The sequence below is a fragment of the Natator depressus genome, chromosome 1 (genome assembly GCF_965152275.1).
Source record: "Natator depressus isolate rNatDep1 chromosome 1, rNatDep2.hap1, whole genome shotgun sequence".
In the NCBI taxonomy this organism is placed as follows: Eukaryota; Metazoa; Chordata; order Testudines; family Cheloniidae; genus Natator; species Natator depressus.
This window is the reverse complement of record NC_134234.1, coordinates 265,032,028-265,054,120: the sequence shown is the minus strand read 5'-3', so window position 1 is coordinate 265,054,120 and position 22,093 is coordinate 265,032,028. Positions and strand designations below refer to the sequence as shown.

At 42.1% G+C, this 22,093-nt stretch overlaps 1 protein-coding gene across 1 annotated transcript in view; it reads left to right on the top strand.

The window, feature by feature from the left end:
* The window catches only part of CFAP54 (cilia and flagella associated protein 54), a 209,517-nt gene that overhangs the window by 30,138 nt on the left and 157,286 nt on the right, over positions 1 to 22,093 (top strand). Inside the window, exons 11-20 of the mRNA XM_074941863.1 lie at positions 314 to 426; positions 532 to 703; positions 1,350 to 1,435; positions 3,309 to 3,443; positions 5,384 to 5,531; positions 6,353 to 6,420; positions 16,684 to 16,812; positions 19,333 to 19,480; positions 21,566 to 21,643; positions 21,757 to 21,878. Coding sequence (XP_074797964.1) covers positions 314 to 426; positions 532 to 703; positions 1,350 to 1,435; positions 3,309 to 3,443; positions 5,384 to 5,531; positions 6,353 to 6,420; positions 16,684 to 16,812; positions 19,333 to 19,480; positions 21,566 to 21,643; positions 21,757 to 21,878 — 1,199 coding nt within the window. The remainder of the gene's footprint in view (positions 1 to 313; positions 427 to 531; positions 704 to 1,349; positions 1,436 to 3,308; positions 3,444 to 5,383; positions 5,532 to 6,352; positions 6,421 to 16,683; positions 16,813 to 19,332; positions 19,481 to 21,565; positions 21,644 to 21,756; positions 21,879 to 22,093) is intronic.

Here is a 22,093-nt window from a genome sequence, read left to right as displayed (position 1 = left end):
GAGGCAGGTAGAATTAGGTCCATGACTTCATCAAAAAGACTCATTAATTTCAACAGCAACGTGAACTTTTGGAATGTAACATGACAATACAGGTATGGCAGTGCAGTCTTATAAACACTGAAAAATATCCAACAATATAATACAAAAAGTCTATTTTGTGGAGTTTTTGAGAAATCCCTCAAGGTTGTTCAATGTCTGCAGAATTCTTGTGTGGAATCTTAGTTTTGTATTCTGCAGATGCTAAAAATAGCTTTAATTTTACTGAATGTTATATTTTTAAAAAGAATTATATTTTTATTTGCCGTTGTTGTAGGGAAAAATGGTGTTTCTGGAGAAGCTGCTATGAAGTTTATAAAGTTAGCTTTCAGCTATGAAGAGTGGGATGTATTCGATTCTACTGTTGGACTGATTGCTAATTTTCTTCAGGTAATCCAAATTTACTATATGGTATATATGAGGGTATTAAAATGTACTTAGGTTCATAAATTATTAAGGCAAATTTCCATTACCTATTTCTGTTTAAACTGTTAGAATCAAGATGATCCAGTATGGAAGAAAGCAGAAATGGAACTCAGGCTTATTATTGCGATGCAGCCTCTCGTGTCTACAAGAAGATCTAAACATGGCCTCTCTCTCCAGGAACATAGTTTCAAGGAAGCCACCGTATCTCGCAGTTCTGGAAGAAGAACAATTGCACTTCAAGGTGTGTTGTAGATCATTACAGCTATGGAGTTGAAATAATCACATTTCAGATATAATTTTTTGTAGCAAGAAGTTTTATTTGTTATGGAGAAGTTCTTTAAAATACAGTATACAATTTTCTGCCACTGTAACTAACAGTTAAGAAATTATGACCTACTGAACTGTGCCTTATTTACTTTCACTTGTCAAAACATGACTTAATGACATTTCCAATAAATGGGGGAGACGCTAACTGATATTTTCAGACAGGGGGTTCCCAGGGAAAAAATGAGCCTGGGATGGAAGAGGCTTCTCTGACTTTATTTTGCACTTTCTTACTGTTCATACATCTGAGATTTCTTTTAATTTAAACAAGAAGAACTTGTTAAAGTGTGCTGCCAGTTAAACCTGTATTCTGCCATCCACAAAATTACACGCATCTTGAAAACGTTTCCCTGTACCAGAAAAGAAATATGCCTTCTTCACAGAAGTGGGGAATGTGTAAGATGGGGAACGTGCCTCTCCTTCATATTGACTATTTCCTGAACCATATTGCAGCTGGTGCAGGTTGGAGCAGCTGCATTGAAAACATTATGTTTTTATTAAATTTGTATGAGGAAATAATATCTTGATTTTACTTTTTCCTCCTTTATCAATTGTGACTGTAGAAGGATCCCTAAAGCCTGGAGACCCTTCTGATGATCTTGTCACTTTGGCAACCACACTGTTTTCCTGCGTATGTACATCTAAGCAGGTATAAAAGAATTAAGCACATTTCTGCTGTATGGAGTACTTGCTATTGTATCTGTCAAATGACTAGGACTTGGGCAGTCATGCCTAGTGATTGGAGCAGGAGTCAGGCCCAATGATCATGCCTAGCAGTTAGAACAGGAGTTGGGGTAGCCAGGAATCAGAACCCAGGGTCAGAGCTGGAGTCAAAGGCCAGGTGCCAGAGCCAAGGGTCAGAGCCAAAGTCAGAGGTCAGGAATCAGAGTCAAGGATCAGAATTGGGTTACCTGGAGAGAACAAAGGCAGGAGCAGAAGCTAATAGAGGTGTTAGGAAGTGCTTTGAGCAGCCTCTGAACTGCTGCAGGGCCTCAGAGACTCCTCCAACCAATCAGTTGGCGCAGCCAATCAGGCAGCCTACTGCAGCTCAGCTGCAGTCATTAGGTTGCCTGGAGACTGGCTCTGCAGCAGGCTCTAATTCCTGACAGTACCATTATATGTAATTCAAGGTCAGAGGAAGTTATGCATGGTTGACAAGCTTTACAAATTACAACAAAAATGAAATTAATGCATAAGAAATGTGATTGATTGTGATTTACTTTGTTTTAATTTACTTTTTATTATGATTGGTCCTATGTAATTAAACTAGTTTTATAAAATTATTAAAGCCATTTTCAAAAATTACCAGGCACACTGCAGCTTTCTTATAATCAAGGAAGGAGACCAAATTCCTTTTTGCTGTGTTGCACTCAGGGAAGCAAGTGTGTCAAATATGGTGGAATGTATCTAGAGAATTAGGGGGTATAGGCTAAAGCTCCAGTTAGCACAACTTGTCAGCTGCTTACATGACCACTCTGTAGTGTGGATGCAGGTTAAAACCACTTGAGAACTCCTAGTTCTTCACTACCTTCCCACAATTCCTCCTATGTGCCCAGAAAGGACAGACAAGTTCTCCTACAATTCACTGGGAAAGAAATCTTAGACTAGTTGAGCTTACTGCAGTGCAAAGACTCCTGGGGTACAACCCCAGAAGTGTTAGTATCGCACACAAGTGAGTGCAACACCACCATTGCAGTTCAAGTGTTATTTCTCAGTATGGCTGCTCTCATTCAACATAAGCTAACTCAAGAGAAGTAACTCCAGTGAAGATAACTTTAGTTAACACTGCAGTGAAGACATACTCATGTTTTATTTATATGCTAACATGTTTTTAAACAGCAGTTTTTAACACCTTTGCAAATATGGGTATAACCAGATAAAATGTATTTCAAGGTGTTAAAATGCATCTTTACTAGGAAATAATTTGCTTTTAAACAACTCTTAATTAAGATGTTTGCTGGCATATTTTCCTAGTCTTCATAAGGCCATAATGATAGCCCATAATGTTTGTGGCAAACTGAGAGCTTATACTGCAGAAATTCTAAGCAGAAAGAAGAAAAGATACTTTCAACTTAAAAATCACACTTACATTTTTTTACTTACTATTGCTCAAGAAACTCCTAAGGTTAATATAACTAGTAACCCATATTATTTTTCGTATTTTTCCAGTTTGTTTACTTGTTGCAGCACTTTGTATATGGTCAATTTTGCTGTTTCCCTGTGTAGTTAGTTAATCTACCCTTTTCTTTGTGTGAATCTTTCACATAGCAACAAGAGAAAATAAATTATTAAAAAATGATTATACCCCCCTCCCAAATTGGCAGGTCGGGGCAGAGGACAGATATTATACCTGAAACTACTTTTAACTCTTCTTTAAAAAAATATCGGCTAGATTTCATGTTGATGGCATCCCATATAAGAACACTACATGTGGCAAAGTATAAATTGGCTTATTTTCTGTACGAAAAACTAATTTGTCTGCACCCATTTATGCAGCTATTGTAACATCTTTTTTTTTCCAGACTCTCCAACCAGATAAAGAAATACTTGTTGATATAGTAATGTTTCTGTGGCAGAAGTGCAAAGTAGGAGTTCAGCGGATCCAAATGAGTGGAAGTGCCTACTTAAAATATATCTACAAATTCAAAGCTTATAAAGTACTCCTTTTTTCTTATTCTATTTCCATTCACATGAATGCATTTTATGATGGCTAACCCAAGTTAAAATTTAGGTCTCAAATCGCAGAAGTATATTTTCCTTTTGATAAAGACCTAACTCCCATTAGTTACAAATGAGAGTTGTGTTCTTTCTGTGAGGGATATAATTCCAAACTGGTACATATGCATTGTAAAGTATTAAAAAAATGCATTAATTTTAATGACAGTATTTCTCATTTCTACACTATTTTCTTCACATGTATACACATATTCTTAGTAATGTCGTTATTGATATGAGAACAACCCTCCTTCACTCCCACCTCAAAGCGCCTTAAAAAAAAAAAAGTGAGAGAGACAAGGCAGACAACAGATCTCTGTTCCATTTCTCTGTGAAGTCCAGTCTGTTAGAGGGGGATAATCAGACAAAATGAAAATAACAGATTGTTCAAGGTGGTTGTGTACACAGTGTTAGGGGAATCACTTCCCACACAAAAGTTCTTGTTCTTATTGAAAGGAAAAGTCATATGGTTCAAGGAAATCTCCCAAATACTGTGGGGTGAGGTTTTGTGATGTGCCTCTGCACAAAAAAACCCATGTCTACACTTCCAAAAAAACCCCAAAACCCCAGCCTCGCAGCAATGAGTCTCTGAGCCTGGGTCAGCTGACTCGGGCTTGCACTATGGGGCTGAAAATAGTATGTAGATGTTTCTGCTTGGGCTGGAGCCTGTATTCTAAGACAAACCCATCTTGCTGAGTTCCCGAACCCTGGCTCCAGCCTGAGCAGGAATGTCTACACTGCTATTTTTAGCCCCATAGCACAAGCCCGAGTCAGTTGACCCAGACTGTGAAACTTGCAGCTGTGGGTTTATTGGTTTTTTGCAGAGTAGATGTACCCTCTAGGTGCAGCAGAAAACTTGTAGTTCAGGGGAAGGAGTTCTTGGAAAGGTGGGAGGGCAGAGATGGCTTTGAGCCAGCTTGATCTTGGGCTGCTCCAAAGTCTGAAGAGGCCCTTGCTGTTATTAAACACAGACTCCTGGAGGCCTGTAGGTGTTATGACAGCCTCCCGGGGCTGACCTGTGGACAGCAACACTGCCAAGAATATCTCTAGCCCTGTGACCCTGCCCCAGGCACCCTTCCCTCCCCAAGTACATGAGGGCTTCAGAGGGGTTCTTTGGACGGCAGCTTTATGGCTGTCGTTTTCTGTGCTCAGGCCAGGAGTATTGGGGTTTTTAGAAACCCTTTATGCTGCTCCATCCCTTTTACCTAGCATAAAGGAACTGGAGTGGGGTTAAGGATCTCATCCTATCTAAGGATCACTGTAGGTCACAAACGACATTGGATCACATCCCCCCTGGCTTCCATGCCTAAAAGGTGAAAACCAGTGTTTTCCTTACAATGACTGCTTCCAAATTCTATGCACCTGATGAAATCTGCTATGGGATTTGGCATCCCATCATACCAGCATATAGTACAATAGGTATCCCATGCAGAACATGCACAAAACCTCTGCAAAGTAAAAAAAAAAAAAAGGAAAGAAAGAAAGAAAGAAAGAAAGAAAGAAAAAAAAACCTAAAGAACTTGTGATCTGAAGGAATGTCGGAGGAATCATGGAAAAGTGAAAGTACTAAGTGTCGTAACTTGGAAAAATAAAGCAAGTTACTGCACATAACTGATAAATTAAAGTTCCTATGAGGACTATTACGGCCTATATTTTGCCTAACTCTTGTGCAGGTACATGGGGAATTTCCTCCCCCTTTTGTGCCCTGTTTTCACAAGGGCCAAGTACTATCATATTCCATGTGTTATGATCAATCTACAAGTGTCTCTAAACAATTTGGAGTGCAAAAAATCATCAGTGTTTGGAATACATAAATATGAATATTTTTTATTCAGTTTTATGAACTGCTTTAAGATTCTTGCTTTATATATTTTTCTTCTAGTGGGTTCACATACTTTGGATAATAAGTGAAGTAATTCACAGCAGTAACATAGGAGATGCTAACGTTGTAGTACTTGCAGAGGTCACATTACGTCTGACTGCGATATTGGAGAACATAGCTGACTGTGCAAATAAATCTGCAAAAACAGGTAAAATGTTCAACAAGGTAATGGGAGTGTTATTGGAAATAGGTATGGAAGGAATATCTAAATATAATGTATAATTAGCTAATCAATTTTCTTTTTTGTTGGCCATTTTCTGAATTGAAGTCTGAGGTTTTCGAATATATTTATTTGTTTTGGTTGGTTGTTGATAGCAGCATGCTTGATTTTATTTTAAATAAATGCTATAAAATATAAATTGTTTAGACCTAAGTTGGTGAGTGTGACAGATGCCCTTCATTCAGGATCAATGGAAGAAGCAGTTAAGCTCCTTTATGAAGTAAGATAGCTGGAGACAGTATGAACCACCACCCAAAACATAGGCCATATGCAAGGCCAGTCAGAAACTGAGCTATGTGGGCAGAGGAGTTTCTCTGGGTTTTGCTGGATGGAGGTATGTCTGTTTGTGAGACGAAGCTCTGAGAAGTAGCCAAAGAATAGCCAGTGAGAAGGAGACAGAAAGCCAAACAGATAGCTGTTTCCCCCAGCTCCCATTGGCCAGGAATGGTGAATCACGGCCACTGGGAGCTGTGGGACGCCATGCCTGCGGACAGTCAACATAAACAAAATGTCTCGTGGCCTGTCAGCAGATTACCCTGATGGGCTGTGTGCCGAAGGTTGCCAACCCCTGTTTTAGAGCATTAAAAATGTGCAGTAATCAAAACAATACGATTAATGTCACAGTCAAGTGCTAGAAAACTCCCACTTCCAAGGTCTTCAGTTATTAATAGAACTAGTCAATTATTACTAGTCTTATAAATTCAGTGCAGTTGATTTTCATTTTACTTTTACTTTTTTTTCTTACCCAGCAGGAGAAAGAAATAAATTGGTATTACCTTCACAAACTCATATCTGTGACATTCCTGAAATACTGAAGGTAATATATAATTCTTTGCCACTTGCATAACATTTTCAGAAACCATAGCGCATGTCCCTTTCTAAACATTTTAAAGTTAGAAACATTCCTATAAAATGTAGTACTTAATTTTATAAAGTCGAACAGTTTGCACCGATATGCTAGAGCAGAGAAAAATTGTAGATACTTCAAATCTTCATCATGTAAACCCAGAGAAGTTATTTTTTTCTGACCTTGTACAGTCCTTTGTGATCTGAAAGATATTTTGTGCTAAAGCTCATTCTTCCTTTATACCGTGTCCATACTTCTTTCCATTGTACTCTCTTTGTTGTGCTGCAGTCAGAGCAGGCCTTATCCTGTAGGAAGGACTTGTGAAACAGAACAGACCCAGGCCAGGATCTTTAACAGGGGCTGCACAGACTTCCTTGGTACAGCATACAGGAAAATGGTCCCCACCCACACACAGACTCTGCCCCATGGCAACTACAAACTAGCCCCCATCAATATAACCTGTGTTGACACCTGTGTTCTGAGCGCAAACTGATTGGTCTTTTAGTGTGGTCTCAGCTATCCTGTCAGCTCCAGGCTGCATGTTTATAAGAGTCCCCTTTTGCAAACAGCTGGTTCCTCTCCTAGAAGCTCCTAGTTGTGACTCTGCACCCCAGCACTCTGGGGTTTCTCAGTCTCTGCCCCAGCTCAGTGCTGCTGCTTCTCCTCTGCGTGCTGTTGGCAACTTTCTAATTGCTGAAAACTGGACATCCCTGACCTTCCCCTGCCCTGCCTCTTCCCATAAGCACAAGGATTGCTGTAGCTCACGAAAGCTTATGCTCAAATAAATTGGTTAGTCTCTAAGGTGCCACAAGTACTCCTTTTCTTTTTGCGAATACAGACTAACACGGCTGTCACTCTGAAACCTGTGTACAATAGAAATCTCTCAGAGATGGCACTACACAATGGGAACTGCTTGACCCAAGTCACAGCAAAAGAGCTTTCCAGCAAGTGGGAAGAAAATATAAAAAGGGGAAAATGACATCGGGGGTGGTGGTAGTCCTCACTCTCCCTACAACAACACACCTGGAAACACCTGAGGAACAAAGACTGAACTGTGGGAAGTGATGGTCCCAGGTTAGGAGGATTTTTAGCCTGTGTATGAAAACCTAGAAAGCCAAGGCAACTTGTGCCTTAAGATCTGCCAGCCTGTTTATCACTCAGGGTGAGAATTTGCTAATTTATATCCTACCTATCTAGTGTGTTAAGATCAGTTTGTGGTTTTGTTTATTTACTAAGGTAATCTCCTTTTGATCTGTTTGCTATCACTTATAACCCCTTAAAATCTACCTTTTGTAGTTAATATACTTGTTTTGTTTTGTCTCTAAAACCAGTGTGGAGCTTATACTTGGGGCAGAGAGCTGTTGCATATCTCTCTCCACATTGAGGAAGAGGGCAAATTTTATGATCTTACGCTGTATGGTTCTCTGTGTAGTGCAAGATGATACAATTCTGGGTTTACACTCCATAGGGGGTGTGCACTTGCATGCTGGGCAATTCCTTAGCTGTGCTCTCCCATGCAGAGCTGCTCTCAGCATCTGTGTGAATATAGCTGCAGCTTGGTGTGTCTACACCTGTATGTGTGCTGGAAGGAGGCTTGAAAGCTGCTCACAACAGAACAGAGTAAGGGAAACCCAGGCTGGTCGGACAGGTGGGCTCAGTGGTATCCGAGTTCCAAATGGCACCCCTGGGGGTGGGGGGAACCTGTCACAGGGACCCTGTCCTCCACCACTGGGTTTCTTCTGCTGGTATAGACTGAGCAGTTTTTATACCACTCCTTCACGGATTGGTCATCCCTACCTAGTAGAATCTTGCAGCATGCCTGGACCACTTCAATGGGGATGGCATCTCTAAGTCTAGTACTTCACGGTCAGGGCTTCCAGTACATGGTCATCCAGTGCTTCTGGTTCTGGCGTTGTCAGCAGTCTGGACAGAGCATCAGCAATGGTGTGTCTCTGGCCAGACCAGAATTCCAGAGATATTGTAGTTGGCCAGTCTTAAAATCCAGCATTGTTCTAGTGCTCCCAACTTGGCAGAGCCGATGTGCTCCAGGGGATTGTTATCCATGTATGTAGTGAAGCAGGTTGCTGCCAGGTAGCCCTTAAACTTTTTGGTGATTGCCCAGACCAGAGCCAGGAATTCTCGTTTGAAGGAGCTGTAATTTTATTGTTCCAATCTGGTTGTTTTAATGCCTGGCTGGCATATGTTATCACCCTCTCCCACCTCTCCTGGTCCTGGGAGAGTACAGCCCCTAGTTTCTGGCATCTGTATACAGTTTGTAGTCCAGGTAGACCAAGTGAGTGGATGGATGATACCAAGTCTGTCAACAAGTTTTTGACCTGCTCTTTACCCATCCAAGTCCTGATAGTTTTGGGTGATCACAGCTGCTACTGAGAGGTCCCATCAGTCCCACCCTAAGGCCACTCCCAAGGATAAGGAATTTATGAAGCAGGATTTATATGACAGAAAGAATTTATTCCACCATCACTCTTCCAATGAGAATTTCTCATTATCAGACTCTTGTAAAAATATAATTTTATTAATTTCTCTGCAATTTCTAAATTTGCTGACAAGTTGACAGAGTAACATAAAGAATAGCTTTTAGCTTTGGTTTCTGAGGGACATCTTACGGTTCATACATCCCTTCAGGCAGCAAGTAAACACCAGTGATATGGCCTCACATTCTGTAGCCACTGCACTCTACGTGCAGCGTTATTTGTGGCTATAGGCTTCTGATATTCTAACGTAGCTGCAGAACGCAATAGAGGACTTACCTGTTGAGGATTCTACACTGTTTTCTGCTAACCAGATGATGCTATGCACACACTAAAGGACTCATGCAACACTTCATTATTTAGGACCTTATATTCTGGTTACAAAGAGGAGTCAGTTTAGGCTGCAATCTTACTCCAGAACCTCATTCCAACAGAGGTCTAAGTGAAAGACAGCCTTCTCCATTGGGTGGGGTGTGGGTGGGTGGGTGAAGGGGGCTTTCTCACCAAACAGCTGCAACTTCCAAGCAATCATTTTGACTTCTTGGTCGGACAGCACACCAACTGTATCTCCTCTCTTTGGATCATGTCTGTCCTTTTTTCACTGTGCTTGGGAAAGCATCACGTCAGACATGTGAGTGCTCAACAGAGTAAAGGAGGGATATGTTATCCAATTTACCTGTCTCTCTTTTTCCAATCAGCCTTCCCCATCCCTTTCAGGGACCTTTCTCAGAGTCTGTATTACTTCAAGAACTATGGTCTCTTCTAGAATTGGGAGGAAGGCAGAAGTTCCTTACCAACACGGAGGAAAAGGCTTCTCTTCCCAGTATTTCCTGGTCCCCCAAAAATCTGGTGGCCTCTTCCCTATTCTAGATCTAAGAATGCTGAACTATTTCATCAAGAAAATTAAGTTCAGGATTTTCACCCATGTTCTATTATCCCTTCCCTAGAGATGGGAAATTGGTATGCTGCCCTTTGTTTACAGGATGCATACTTCCACATGGTGATACATCCTTGGCACAGGAAGTACCTTCAATTCATAACAGCACCAACTGTTACCGGTACACAATGCTTCCCTTCAGACTGTCATCAGCCCCAAGAGTCTTCACCAATTGCATGGCAATAATGATAGCCCACCACTGCTGTTTGGCCATTCAGATATTTCCTTACTTGGGTGATTGGCTAGTTTGTGGAGCATCAAGTGACCAGGTGCAAAACAGCATCCTAGCCATAAGACAACTGTTCTCCCATCTGAGCCTGAAACTAAATTTGGGCAAATCGCAATTACAACCAACACAGTGCATAATCTTAATCGGAGCAGACCTCATTGCCAGGACTTGGGGGGAGGGATAGCTCAATGGTTTGAGCATTGGCCTGCTAAACCCAGAGTTGTGAGTTCAATCCTTGAGGGGTCCATTTAGGGATCTGAGGCAAAAATTGGGGATTGGTCCTGCTTTGTTCAGGAGGTTGGACTAGATGACCTCTTGAGGTCCCTTCCAACCCTGATATTCTATGATTCTATGACTGCCATAACTTACCTTCTAAAGGGAAGGTATCAATCTATAGCTTTCCTTTCTGGAAGCCTCAAGTCCAGCCTTAAGACAACAGTGCATGTCAGCTTTCAGCTCTTGGGTTACATAGCTCCATACATAACTCTGCATGACAAACTTCAACTCCACTATCTATAGGTCTGGATCTATTAGCTATGTTGTCTGTCCAACCACCCTTTGGACTTGTGGATTTGTGTTTCTGCACGAATGCTTCAGTCTCTTGATTTTGTGGCTGGATCCTCATTATGTGTGCTAAAGAGTTCCGTTTTTGTCCCCAAAACTGAATATAACTCTGATAACAGATGCATATACCAAAGTTTGGGGAGCCCATTTTGGTCAACTCCAGAAACAAACTCTTTGATCGAGCCAGGAAGTGTCGCTCCATATGAATGTGCTAGAGGTCTGAGCTGTTCTTCAGGCCAGCAAGTTGTTTATGTCTACCATCGAGGACTATGTGATACAAATTCCTACAGTCAACACCTCCACCATATGTTTTATCTTAACAAGCAGAGAGGTGCAAGATCATGTCAACTGTGCCAGGAGGCAACCCTCATGTGGAATTTGTTCATTCATCATGTTTCCCTGAAGGCTTTTCACCTTCCAGGAGTGAGAAACACACTTGCAGATTCCCTCAGCAGGGTTTTTGTACATCAACATGAGTGGTCAATCAGGAAGGACATTCTCCTTCAGAACTCCCACCACTCAGAGAATCCAGCAATAGATTGGTTTGCGACCAACCTGAACAACAAGTGCACGAGATTTTGCTCAAGGCATGCCACAGTCTGAGTTCCATCATGGATGCCTTTCTTCTTCCATGATCCAGTCATCTCCTACATGCATTCCCTCCAGTTCCTCTCATTCTGAGAGTACTCAGGAAGCTGAAAAGAAACAGAAGAACATTGATTCTTATTGGATGGGTGTGGCTAAGACAATATTTGTTCCTGGCCCTATATCAGCTTTCTGTCCAGTTGCCAATAATTTTATCACTAGTTGAGGATCTTCTGTCCCAGAACCAAGGCAAGTCTCTACATTCTAACCTCCAATCTCTCCATTTTATGCATGGATGATCTCTGGTTGAATTCTCAGGAGCAATTGTGCTCCCAAGTGGTTCAGACCATCTTGATGAGAAGCAGAAAAGAATACACTAGAGCCCTGTATGCAGCAAAGTGGAAGAGATTTTCAATTTGGACATGATCTCAACATTTATCGCCTTATCACATGGAAGTTATGTATGTGCTAGACTGTATGTTGGCACCTGAAAGCACCAGGCCTTTCAGTTTGTTTTGTGAGAGGTCACTTGGCTTCCATTTTTGTGTTACATCTGCAAGTAGATGGGTTTTCCATTTTCTCTCACGCTCTCATTTCCCAATTCTTGAAAGGTCAACTCAATGATTACCATCCTGTGTCTGATCCTGTACCCGTATGAAATCTCAGTGTAATCCTCACCAAACTCACAGGAACCACCCCCCTTTCAAGCCTATCGCTACAACCTCACTATTGTTGTTTATGAAAACAGCTTTTCAGGTGGCAATCAATTCTGCTATGGGGGTTTCAGAACTTCATGCTCTCTTAGGTGATCCTCCTTTCATAGTTTTTGACAAAGACAAGATTTCCCTTAGGCTACCCCTTAAGTTTATGCCTAAAATAGTGCCAGATTTCCAAATGACTCAAACTGTTAATTTGCCAGTGGTTTTTTTTTTTCTCTGAAACCCAATTCTTCTGAAGCTGAAGAAACACTTCATACCTTGGATGTTCATGGAGATTTGGTATCTTACCTGACTGCACTATATCCTTCAGCACTTCTTCCAGGCTCTACGTAGTGTCAACTCAGTGAATCTCACATTGGATTTCTGATTGCATTAAGCTCTGCTACAATCTTGCTCAAGTTTCTCCTCCACTGAGCATAATGGTTCACTCCACCAGGGCTCAGTCAACTTCATCAGCCTTTCTGAGCAATGTTCCCATAGCTGATATCTGTAAGGGAGCAACATGGTCATCTGTACATACTTTTTTAGCTCATGATGCCATCACTCAAACCTCTTGTAACGATGCCAATTTTGGCAAATTGGCTTTACAATCTCTGTTCAGATGATCTGAAGGCCCTCTACCTCAAAGGGGCTGATGGAGTCACCTGTAGTGGAATGTATAGGTGCACAATGACTTAAAGGAGAAAAAATAATTACTTATTCGTACAGTAACTGTTGTTCTTCGAGGTGTGTAGTGCATCTGTACATTCCACAGTCCTTTCATCTTTCCCGCTACCTTGGACATGACATACAGTGGTGTAAAGGAAAAGAGAGGGAGGTGGCAGCCACACCCCTTTTCTGCCCTTGCCTTAGAGCATGAGGAGAGATGGGGTGCATGTGTCACTTAGTGTTACTGCTGGCAAAAGTCTCTGACTTGAGTGCCCTAGGTACACAAACACCATCAGCAGCGGAATACATATGTGCACAACAGCAGGTAAATAACCCTTTTTTCCTCACTACCTGGGCAATGCTCCACCAGCTGCTGGAATGTTCCTGGAGCATTGCAGAGGCTAAATGGCCTGTGCATGAATTCATAGAGTCCTATCGGGGTAATGAAGGCCATTTTTTCCTGGTCCTTTGATGTCATTGGTACCTGTCAATACCCACAAGCTAGCTCTTTGGTGGAGAATAGGGAGGCGTATTTAAGGGCAGTCAATGCTTCCTCTGTGTAGGGGAGTGGTCTTTATACATAACTTCATTGAGTTTCCAATAGTCCACACAGAAGTGGAGTTTCCCTCTTTATTTTTTTTTTCTTTACCAGGACAATGGGGGCGGCCCATGGACTGTAGCTTTCTCTGATAATACTTGCTTCCTTCATTTCATTGAGCATCTCTTTTAATGGTTGATATAAGGCACGTGTGACCATCTGGAACCTCTCTCAGATCAGGGAGTGGTTGGTGGCAATCGGATGCTGGATAGGAGTCTGTCACAGGGTGCTCTACTCACTGTGGAGCGCCTCCTTCTGGTCATATTTGGGCATTAGCTCTGCCAGGCCAACATCCCTCCTGAAGTTGCTCACTCTGTCTCACTCTCAGTCTCACTGTCTTCATACTTGACTACTTCTGCTTCTTGGCTTGGCCCTCCAGCCAGGTCAATGTCGTCCTCCACTTCCAGGGTATCAAAGTTTCTTGGGACCCACTGTTCCAGGCAGTCTTTCCTCTCACTGCCCCTTAATGGCACCACTGCCCAGTGGCTGGTAGGGGAACCCAGGCCCACCCTCTACACTGGGTTCTAGCCCAGAGACCCTACAACAAGCAGTCAAGATCTGCATGGCCTTGAACCTTACTGCTGTATACCTGGACTACCTCCTACCTTTCCTTCTCTCACCCTGAGTATGACTACAGCCTCCTTCTCTCTGCAGCTCCCTTCTAGTCCCAGCTACTGGGCTTTATACAGGCCCCTCGTGTTTCTATCCAGCTGAATTTTATCTCTAATTAGTCCTTGCTCCCTGGCTCCTCTTCCAGGTGCAGTCTATGGAGTTAATTGGCCCATCTAGCCACCTAAACCCCTTCAGGCTTTGTGTAGGGTGGACAGCCCATCACAGAGTCACACACTCAAAGTTGGCCGAGTTCTTGGAGAAGGTGGCAGAATGTTTCCAAGTCAGATGCTTTCTCTGTTCTGTGGTAATCTCCACATTGCCCATATCTATCTCCTGGAGCCAGGCCTCCTGAACCTTCGCTAATGCTACTCTACAAGGCAATAGGTGCACTCCCAGCCTCTGGTCTCGCTTTGGGAATTGCTACATCTGCCCAGTCAAGGCAGAGGACCTGTGCAATGACCTGACTGTGGTACAATCTTATAGGCTGATGGGCTTGGTTCAAGACTCTCCTGACAGCACCCATTTCTTGACAGTAGCCAAGCTACAGGCCACCATGATCAGGTTTGCACTGGTGCCGGGGTAGGGCTCCACTGGGGTGGTATAATCTTTGCCTCTGTGTCAGTCTTTGTCTTACACAGGAGAACGGTCTTGGTATCTGGCCCTATTCTCAGAGGGCAAGTGTCCCAGATCTTAGCCTTTCCATGCATGTTGGGGAAGCGCTGCTACTTCTGTATTTCTCTATTGGTGTTCTACCACACTCTTTTCCCTGTGGGGTATCCAGGATTAATGACCCTGCAGTGCCTTTAGAAGTTCATTATAGCAGTGCTGGAGCAGGTTCATGTGTAGAACAACAGGGGGCAGGGTGTGGTTATCAGTTTCACTTACAGTGATCCCCAGTTGGCAAAGTGTCTCGAAGCCTAGCCTTGTACATCAACAAGCATGTACCCCACATAAGGAATGTTGAGTCCATTCTCAGCAACTAACCAAACCCAGTTGTTGGGAGAGGTAGATAAGTCCTATGGCTGCCAGTGCCATAGAACTCCCCTGAGAACTCGTGTCCAGCAGGGCATCCATCCACACACCATTGAAGTTGATGGGAATGATCAGACACTTGCTGATGAATCTGGATTGTTCCCAGTTGGGTGTTGGGCCTAGTGATTGTCCCTGCAGAGTTTGATCCCGCACCCTGAGGGTCCCCTGTTTAGAGCACCCTCCGTTGGGAGCACCTCCTCATGATGTAGCCGGCTTCCCAACATTGTCCCTTCTTAAACTTCCCAAATCCTATTCATGACGCACTTGTAAGGTAGGGGTTCCCCGGATTTGGGTAGGAGTCCTGGGTTCCAGCCATGTGTCTCTGCACAAACACCAACCTTCCCTTCTAGGGGGACAGAGTTAGCTCCTGATACTGGCACCTGCATTGTGAGCTCAAACTGGTGGGTCTTGCGACGTGATTGCAGCCGTCCTGTTAGCTCCAGGTTGTGCATCTGTAAGAGTCCCGTTTTGCAAGCAGCTCGTTCTCCTCCAAGCAGCTCTTGATTCCAGTTCTGCATCCTGTCTCAGTCTCTGCCCCAGCTCAGTGCCACTGCTTCTCCTCTGCCTTTTCTTTTGTTCTCTCCTCGAACCTTCCCATACCTGTTCCCTGTCCTGCCCCCCATCCGCTCATTGGCTCAAACTCACACAAGTGGTCTGTAGTTAATTCTGTATTCTTGTTTTGAAGTGGCACTGCCCCCAGCTAATCCAAGTCTATGCATAGTAGCAGAGAGGCAGAACGGAGGAAGAAAGGAAGGGGAAGGGAGAACTGACACCCACAGGTGTGATCGCAATGCATGGGACCAGCTTTAAGATTTTGGAGAGGATTAGTAATTTGATTCTTTTGGGATCTACCAAATTTAATATATTTATATTGTATAAAAGATGTCCAGTATGGAGCTCTTGCTTCATTCAGTGAGACCCTCAAAGGCGACTGTAGTCTTGCAAGTTGTGTGTGAATGAAACATAACTTCACTGAAGCCCTTACCTTTCAGGGCATTGCAGTGCTGTCCAGGCAAATACTTCCAGATTATGGCATTTTTTCTTTTAAAGAAATCTACGAAATTTCACGTTAAAAAACTCTATATCAAGAGACCATTCAAGTTCCATCACTAAGCCCTATAGGACAAAAAGCTATACGGTATTATATTGTATTATTTGAGATATAATATGTCATTAGGTAATTTAAGGGCCATGGACCAGATTTTAAAAGGTATTTAGGCATGTAGTAGGCATTTTGAAAAGCACCTAGGTGCCTAACACTCATTGAAATCAATTACTTTAGGCACATAGGTGCTTTTGAAAAGCCCAATAAATGCCTAAATATATTTCTAAATCTGGCCCTATATCTTAGTGCACATGCACAGGGAGCATCCTTCACACTGGAATATCCTAACTTTAGAATGCTTGCTTCTGAAACCTTAATATTTTTTTTTTACAGTTTTTTAATAGAATATTGTAAAACTGCTGCTAGGGAATACTAAATTTATGGCTGAGATTTTACCTCCATTGTAAACATATTCTGAGAAATTTGCCTTTGTGGATTTGAATGTTGTTTTAGAAAGTTTGAGGAGAATCTGTCCGTGTGTGTTTTTAGTTATATGTGAATGAGAATATATATATTTACCACTAACTGATAAATGGCTGAACTTTAAAATTTCAAAATTAGCATGTGAAACCAATGGGAATATTGTCTGTCTAAAGAGAATATGATTGGACCTTAATAGCAACAACAAAAAATGATTGCACTTTGTTTTCCATAGTATATAATGTAGCTGTTAGCGCTACTCTCAGTTTATTTGTATGTGAATTTATTTCAGAAAAGCCCTGCAGAACAGTTACATTTTGCTTATGAAAATCTTGAAAAAGCAATTAATGGAATGAACATGTCTCGCTTAATGACCATTTTACCAGATGGAAAATCAGTACTTGACACCTATTGTACAAAGGTAAAGTATTACAGACCAGTCAGCTTAACTTTTGAACCCGGAAAGATAATGGAGCAAATAATTAAGCAATCAATTTGCAAACATCTAGAAGACAATAAGGTGATAAGTAACAGTCAGCATGGATTTGTCAAAAACAAATAGTGTCAAAGCAACCTGATAGCTTTCTTTGACAGGGTAACAAGCCTTGTGGATGGGGGGAAGTGGTAGACGTGGTATATCTTGACTTTTTAGTAAAGCTTTTGATACTGTCTCGCATGACCTTCTCATAAACAAACTAGGGAAATGCAACCTAGATGGAGCTACTATAAGGTAGGTGCAAAACTGGTTGGAAAACCGTCCCCAGAGAGTAGTTATCAGTGGTTCAGAGTCATGCTGGAAGGGCATAATGAGTGGGGTCCCACAGGGATCAGTCCTGGGTCTGGTTCTGTTCAATATCTTCATCAATTATTTAGATAATCGCATACAGAGTACACTTATAAATTTTGTGGACGATACCAAGCTGGGAGGTGTTGCAAGTGCTTTAGAGCAGTGGTTCTCAAAGCCGGTCCGCCGCTTGTTCAGGGAAAGCCCCTGGCGCGCTGGACTGGTTTGTTTCCCTGCCGCATCTGCAGGTTCGGCCGATCGCGGCTCCCACTGGCCAATTGGGATCCTCCCTTGGCCCGTGCTGCTTCCCGCAGCCCCGATTGGCCTGGAGCGGCGAACCGCGGCCTGTGGGAGCCGTGATTGGCTGAACCTGCGGACGCGGCAGATAAACAAACCGGTCCGGCACGCCAGGGACTTTCCCTGAACAAGTGGCGGACTGGCTCTGAGAACCATTGCTTTAGAGGATCTGATCTCCTGTATAAGACAGACCATAGAACTTCCCCAAAATAAATTCCTAGAGCAGATCTTTTAGAAGAACGTCGCATCTTGATTTAAAATTTGTCAGTGCTGGAGAATCTATCATGACCCTTTGTAAATGTTCCAGTGGTTAATTACCCTCACTTAAAAATTTACACCTTATTTCCAGTCTTAATGTGTCTTTAACTTCCAGCCATTGGATCATGTTATACCTGTTTCTGCTAGATAGAAGAGCCCATTATTAAATATTTGTTCCCCTGTAGATACTTATAGACTATAATCAGGTCACCCCTTAACCTTCTCTTTGTTAAGCTAAATAGATTGAGCTCCTTGAGCCCATCACTGTAAGACACATTTTCTAATCCTTTAATCATTCTCGTGGCTCTTCTCTGAACCCTCTCCAATTTATCAACATCCTTTTTGAACTGTGGACACCAGAACTGGACACAATATTCAAGATGTAGTGTGTCAGGCTGACAGACAGGCCCTATAATTACCCAGGGCATCCCATTTACCCTTTCTAAAAATTGGCACAACATTAGTTTTCTTCCATTCTTCTGGAACCTTCCCAGTACTCCAAGGCTTATTGAAAATCAGCGTTAATGGTCCAGTGAGCTCCTCAGCCAGCTCTTTTAAGTCTCTTGGATACAAGTTATTTGGACCTGCTGATTTAAAAATGTCTGACTTTAGAAGCTTCTGTTTAACATCCTCCAAAGATACTAGTGGAATAGAAAGAGTGTTATCATCACCATATGTAGAAACTATATAATCTGTTTTTTCCCAAATTCAGAACAGAAATATGTATTGAACACTCCGCCTTTTCTGCATTATTGTTGATAATTGTACCGTTTCCATCTAGTAATGGATCAATACAATTGTTAGGATTCTTTTAATTCCTAATATATTTTTAAAAATTCCTGTTGTCCTTAACTCTGCTGGCCACAAATTTCTCCTTATGTCTCTTTGCTTCCCTTAACAATTTTCCGCAGTTCTTAGCTTCTGATTTGTATTCATTACTATCAACTTCCCCCTTCCTCCATTTTTATATATATATGCCACTATATATATATAATGCCACAATTCAGGAAGAATTCAATGCTGGTTAAACTGACCTGGTTTAGAGTAGAAGTGAAGGCAGCTATAAATATATGTATATATTTCTGGGCATCTAGTAAGTTCTTAAATGATTCCAAATGATCATTCACGTTTTTCTGATTAAATTTTTCCTCCCAGCGTATTTGGCTCATACACTTTGTAAAACACATTGTCTCCACTCATCCTACGTAAAAGGCGTGTTGAAAACGATCATTTCCCCTGATGTGAACAGCATCTATTATTTCCATAACCTATTGTAGAGTAGTTGACCACGGATAGAACTATTTCATTTTTGATGTAGATAGTTCATTTGAGTGTAGTTTTGTGACTTCTGATTGTAAGATTCAGAAATCCGTGTTATGTTTCTTACCTGTGTCTGTGTATTATACTTTATTATTGAGTTTGCTTTTGACTATTGTAAAGAGAATGAATTTCTGAATATTTGTGATCTACATAGTTATGGCAAATTGCTGAAACTTCCTCAACATACTAAATTAGTAATTTTCTTATTAGTAATCTCAAAATAAATATATTAAAATGGCTTACTTTAAATCAGTATTTGCTTAATTAATTTCTTTTTATCAGAAGAATTCAAATGGCCAAAATCTGAATGCTTCTTCAGCATATGGTAATGATAAGCCAGTCCCAAAAAACAATTTTGTGATGGATTTACACTTGGAGCTTATTCAGGCTCAACACAGAGTCGCTGTGAAACTTCTTAACATGAAACAAGGTAAGGTTTAATAAAGGTAAATAACTTTCACAGTTGGATTAATGCGTGTGTTAGTATATTTTTGTAATGTTATTTAAGTCATAAAAGTTTATCAATGCTTGTAAAATGCAGCAAATTTGGGGCAGTTTATATTTCACACACAATCAGAAATAACATGTTGAGATTAACATCTGTTTATCAAACAATATCCTGCAATCTTTAATCTGTGCTCGGTTACATCAGTGGGAATTAAATCTTAATATGGACTCCAGTATTTGGCTCCTAGACAGTGAGTTACATGATTTCAATTGTATTGCAAATTGCTGTAATGTCATTAAAATAAAGGAAGGAGGAAGCTCTGTAGATGGATCATCTGTACTATACACTCTCTCTAGAAAAGTAGATTTGAATAATTTATTTTATAATATTTGTAGTCTCAATTTCCGTGCCACCAATTTACCCTTATCTACTCGATGTTAGCAAGAAACCTGCTCTCCCAGTCTGGTATGGAAGGCCCCAAAGAACCACTCTGCTTGGTCCATTTTTGAATATTTAAAAGCCATTATAAATCTTGTACTTCAGGATTTCCCATGAAATCCTAGTGTGGTAGGGTACCTCTTTCACCTTGTCAGCCTCTTTCTCCCTTGGACAGCGTAGGGGCCTGGAGTAAATCAGTCTGACTCTTCACTGTGATTTATTTTTCCTTATTTACATGGTTGGCCGCAGGCTAGGCCAAAGAAGTTCTCTTAAGCAAAACGAGAAAAAACCCTAACTCCCAACACAAACAGAAATATTTTCCCCTTTCCCCTCTCCAGGCTGTTATTGTACTACACTGGCTCCGATCTTTCACCAGAAGAAGGGTTTTTAAAGGTCACTAGCAGCCCTTAATTGCCCTCAGGTATCTTTAATTAGTCTGAGTCTCTCACACTTCCCTAACACACACACACACACACACACACACACACACACACACACACACACACACACACACACACACACACACACACACAGGCTCTCACGAGTCACAGTCCCCCAATACAGATTGTCACACACGCATACAGTCTCACACTCCCCAACACACTCACTGACTCTCTCTCTCTCTCTCTCTCTCACACACTCACTGGCTCTCCCTCTGGCTTTCTCACACACACTGGCTCTCATACACACACACACAGACACACACGTATTGTTACTTCTTAGTACTTCCTGTCAAAAAGCTCGTGGTGAGCCAGGAGTGGCTAGGGACTGCAGGAGGGCTGTGGGCTTTGGCAAGATGCAACCCCTATGTGTCAGCGCGAAGCCTGCCTTGAGCCACTGTCACACATGAAGCTCGGTGTATGTCAGCAATGGGGAGGTTCTGGCAGTCCGTGGGCAGAAGTGATGGCTGTGCCCCCTCGACACACTGGGGTCAGCAGTGCTGGCTGGGGCACCAGTTTAATAATACTGCGAAGGGCCCCATAATCTGAAGGGCCCCATAATCCGAAGGACGGCCCTGACCATGCCCTTATATCTTTCAGGACTGACTTTGTCACACTAGATCAGTGGTTCCCAAACTTGTTTCGCTGCTTGTGCCAGGCTCGTTTGTTTACCTGCCACGTTGGCAGGTTCGGCCAATTGTGGCTCCCAGTGGCTGCGGTTTGCTGCTCCAGGCCAACGGGAGCTGCTGGAAGTGGTGTGGGCCGAGGGACATACTGGCCGCCGCTTCCAGCAGCTCACATTGGCCTGGAGCAGTGAACCATGGCCAGTGGGAGCTGCGATTGGCCGAATCTGTGGACGCGGCAGGTAAACAAACCGGCCCGGCCCTGCAGGGGCTTTCCCTGCACAAGTGGCGGAACAAGTTTGGGAACCACTGCACTAGATAACACAAGATTCCTCTTTCCCCATGAGCAAGCAGTGCTCCTAAGGATGGTCGGGATAAGGGGATGGAATATTTTTCCTTGTCAGCTCACTCTAAGAAATGCCGATGATCCAAACAAAAGAACAGAGAGGAGCATATATTATCAGAGTAAGAATTCAGATACAGAACTACCTATAAACCCTCTGACAGTACTCTTCAATAGGACCATCATAATGAGCAAGATGATGAAGTGTTTTCTATCCATATAGGTGTTCAAATGGATGGCAAAAATCTCAAGTCTACTAAGTCTCCTGGGAAAGATGTAAATTGCCTTCGTCTCTTCACAGGTAATGCATATTGATGTATTGATTAAAAAGTTTAGTGTATTATTGCTATAAAATGTGTAAAAAATTAAGAATCCTTATTATATCACTTGTTTAACAATATATTTGTTTTACAGAATCAGATATAATGAATAAAATCAAAAAGAATAAGTTATCCAAAGCTATCTTCCTGATGCAGAAGGCTGCATTGATGTTCCCTAAAGGATCAACCAGTTCTTCCCAAAAGCACCTCCTCGAGGTAATATAAATTATCTTTATTGTGAAATTTCTGAAGTACCCTTTAAAATATAAGGTTTCAGAGTAGCAGCCGTGTTAGTCTGTATCCACAAAAAGAAAAGGAGGACTTGTGGCACCTTAGAGACTAACAGATTTATTTGAGCATCATCAAGGATCTACAGCCTATCCTGAAGGACGACCCATCACTCTCACAGATCGTGGGAGACAGGCCAGTCC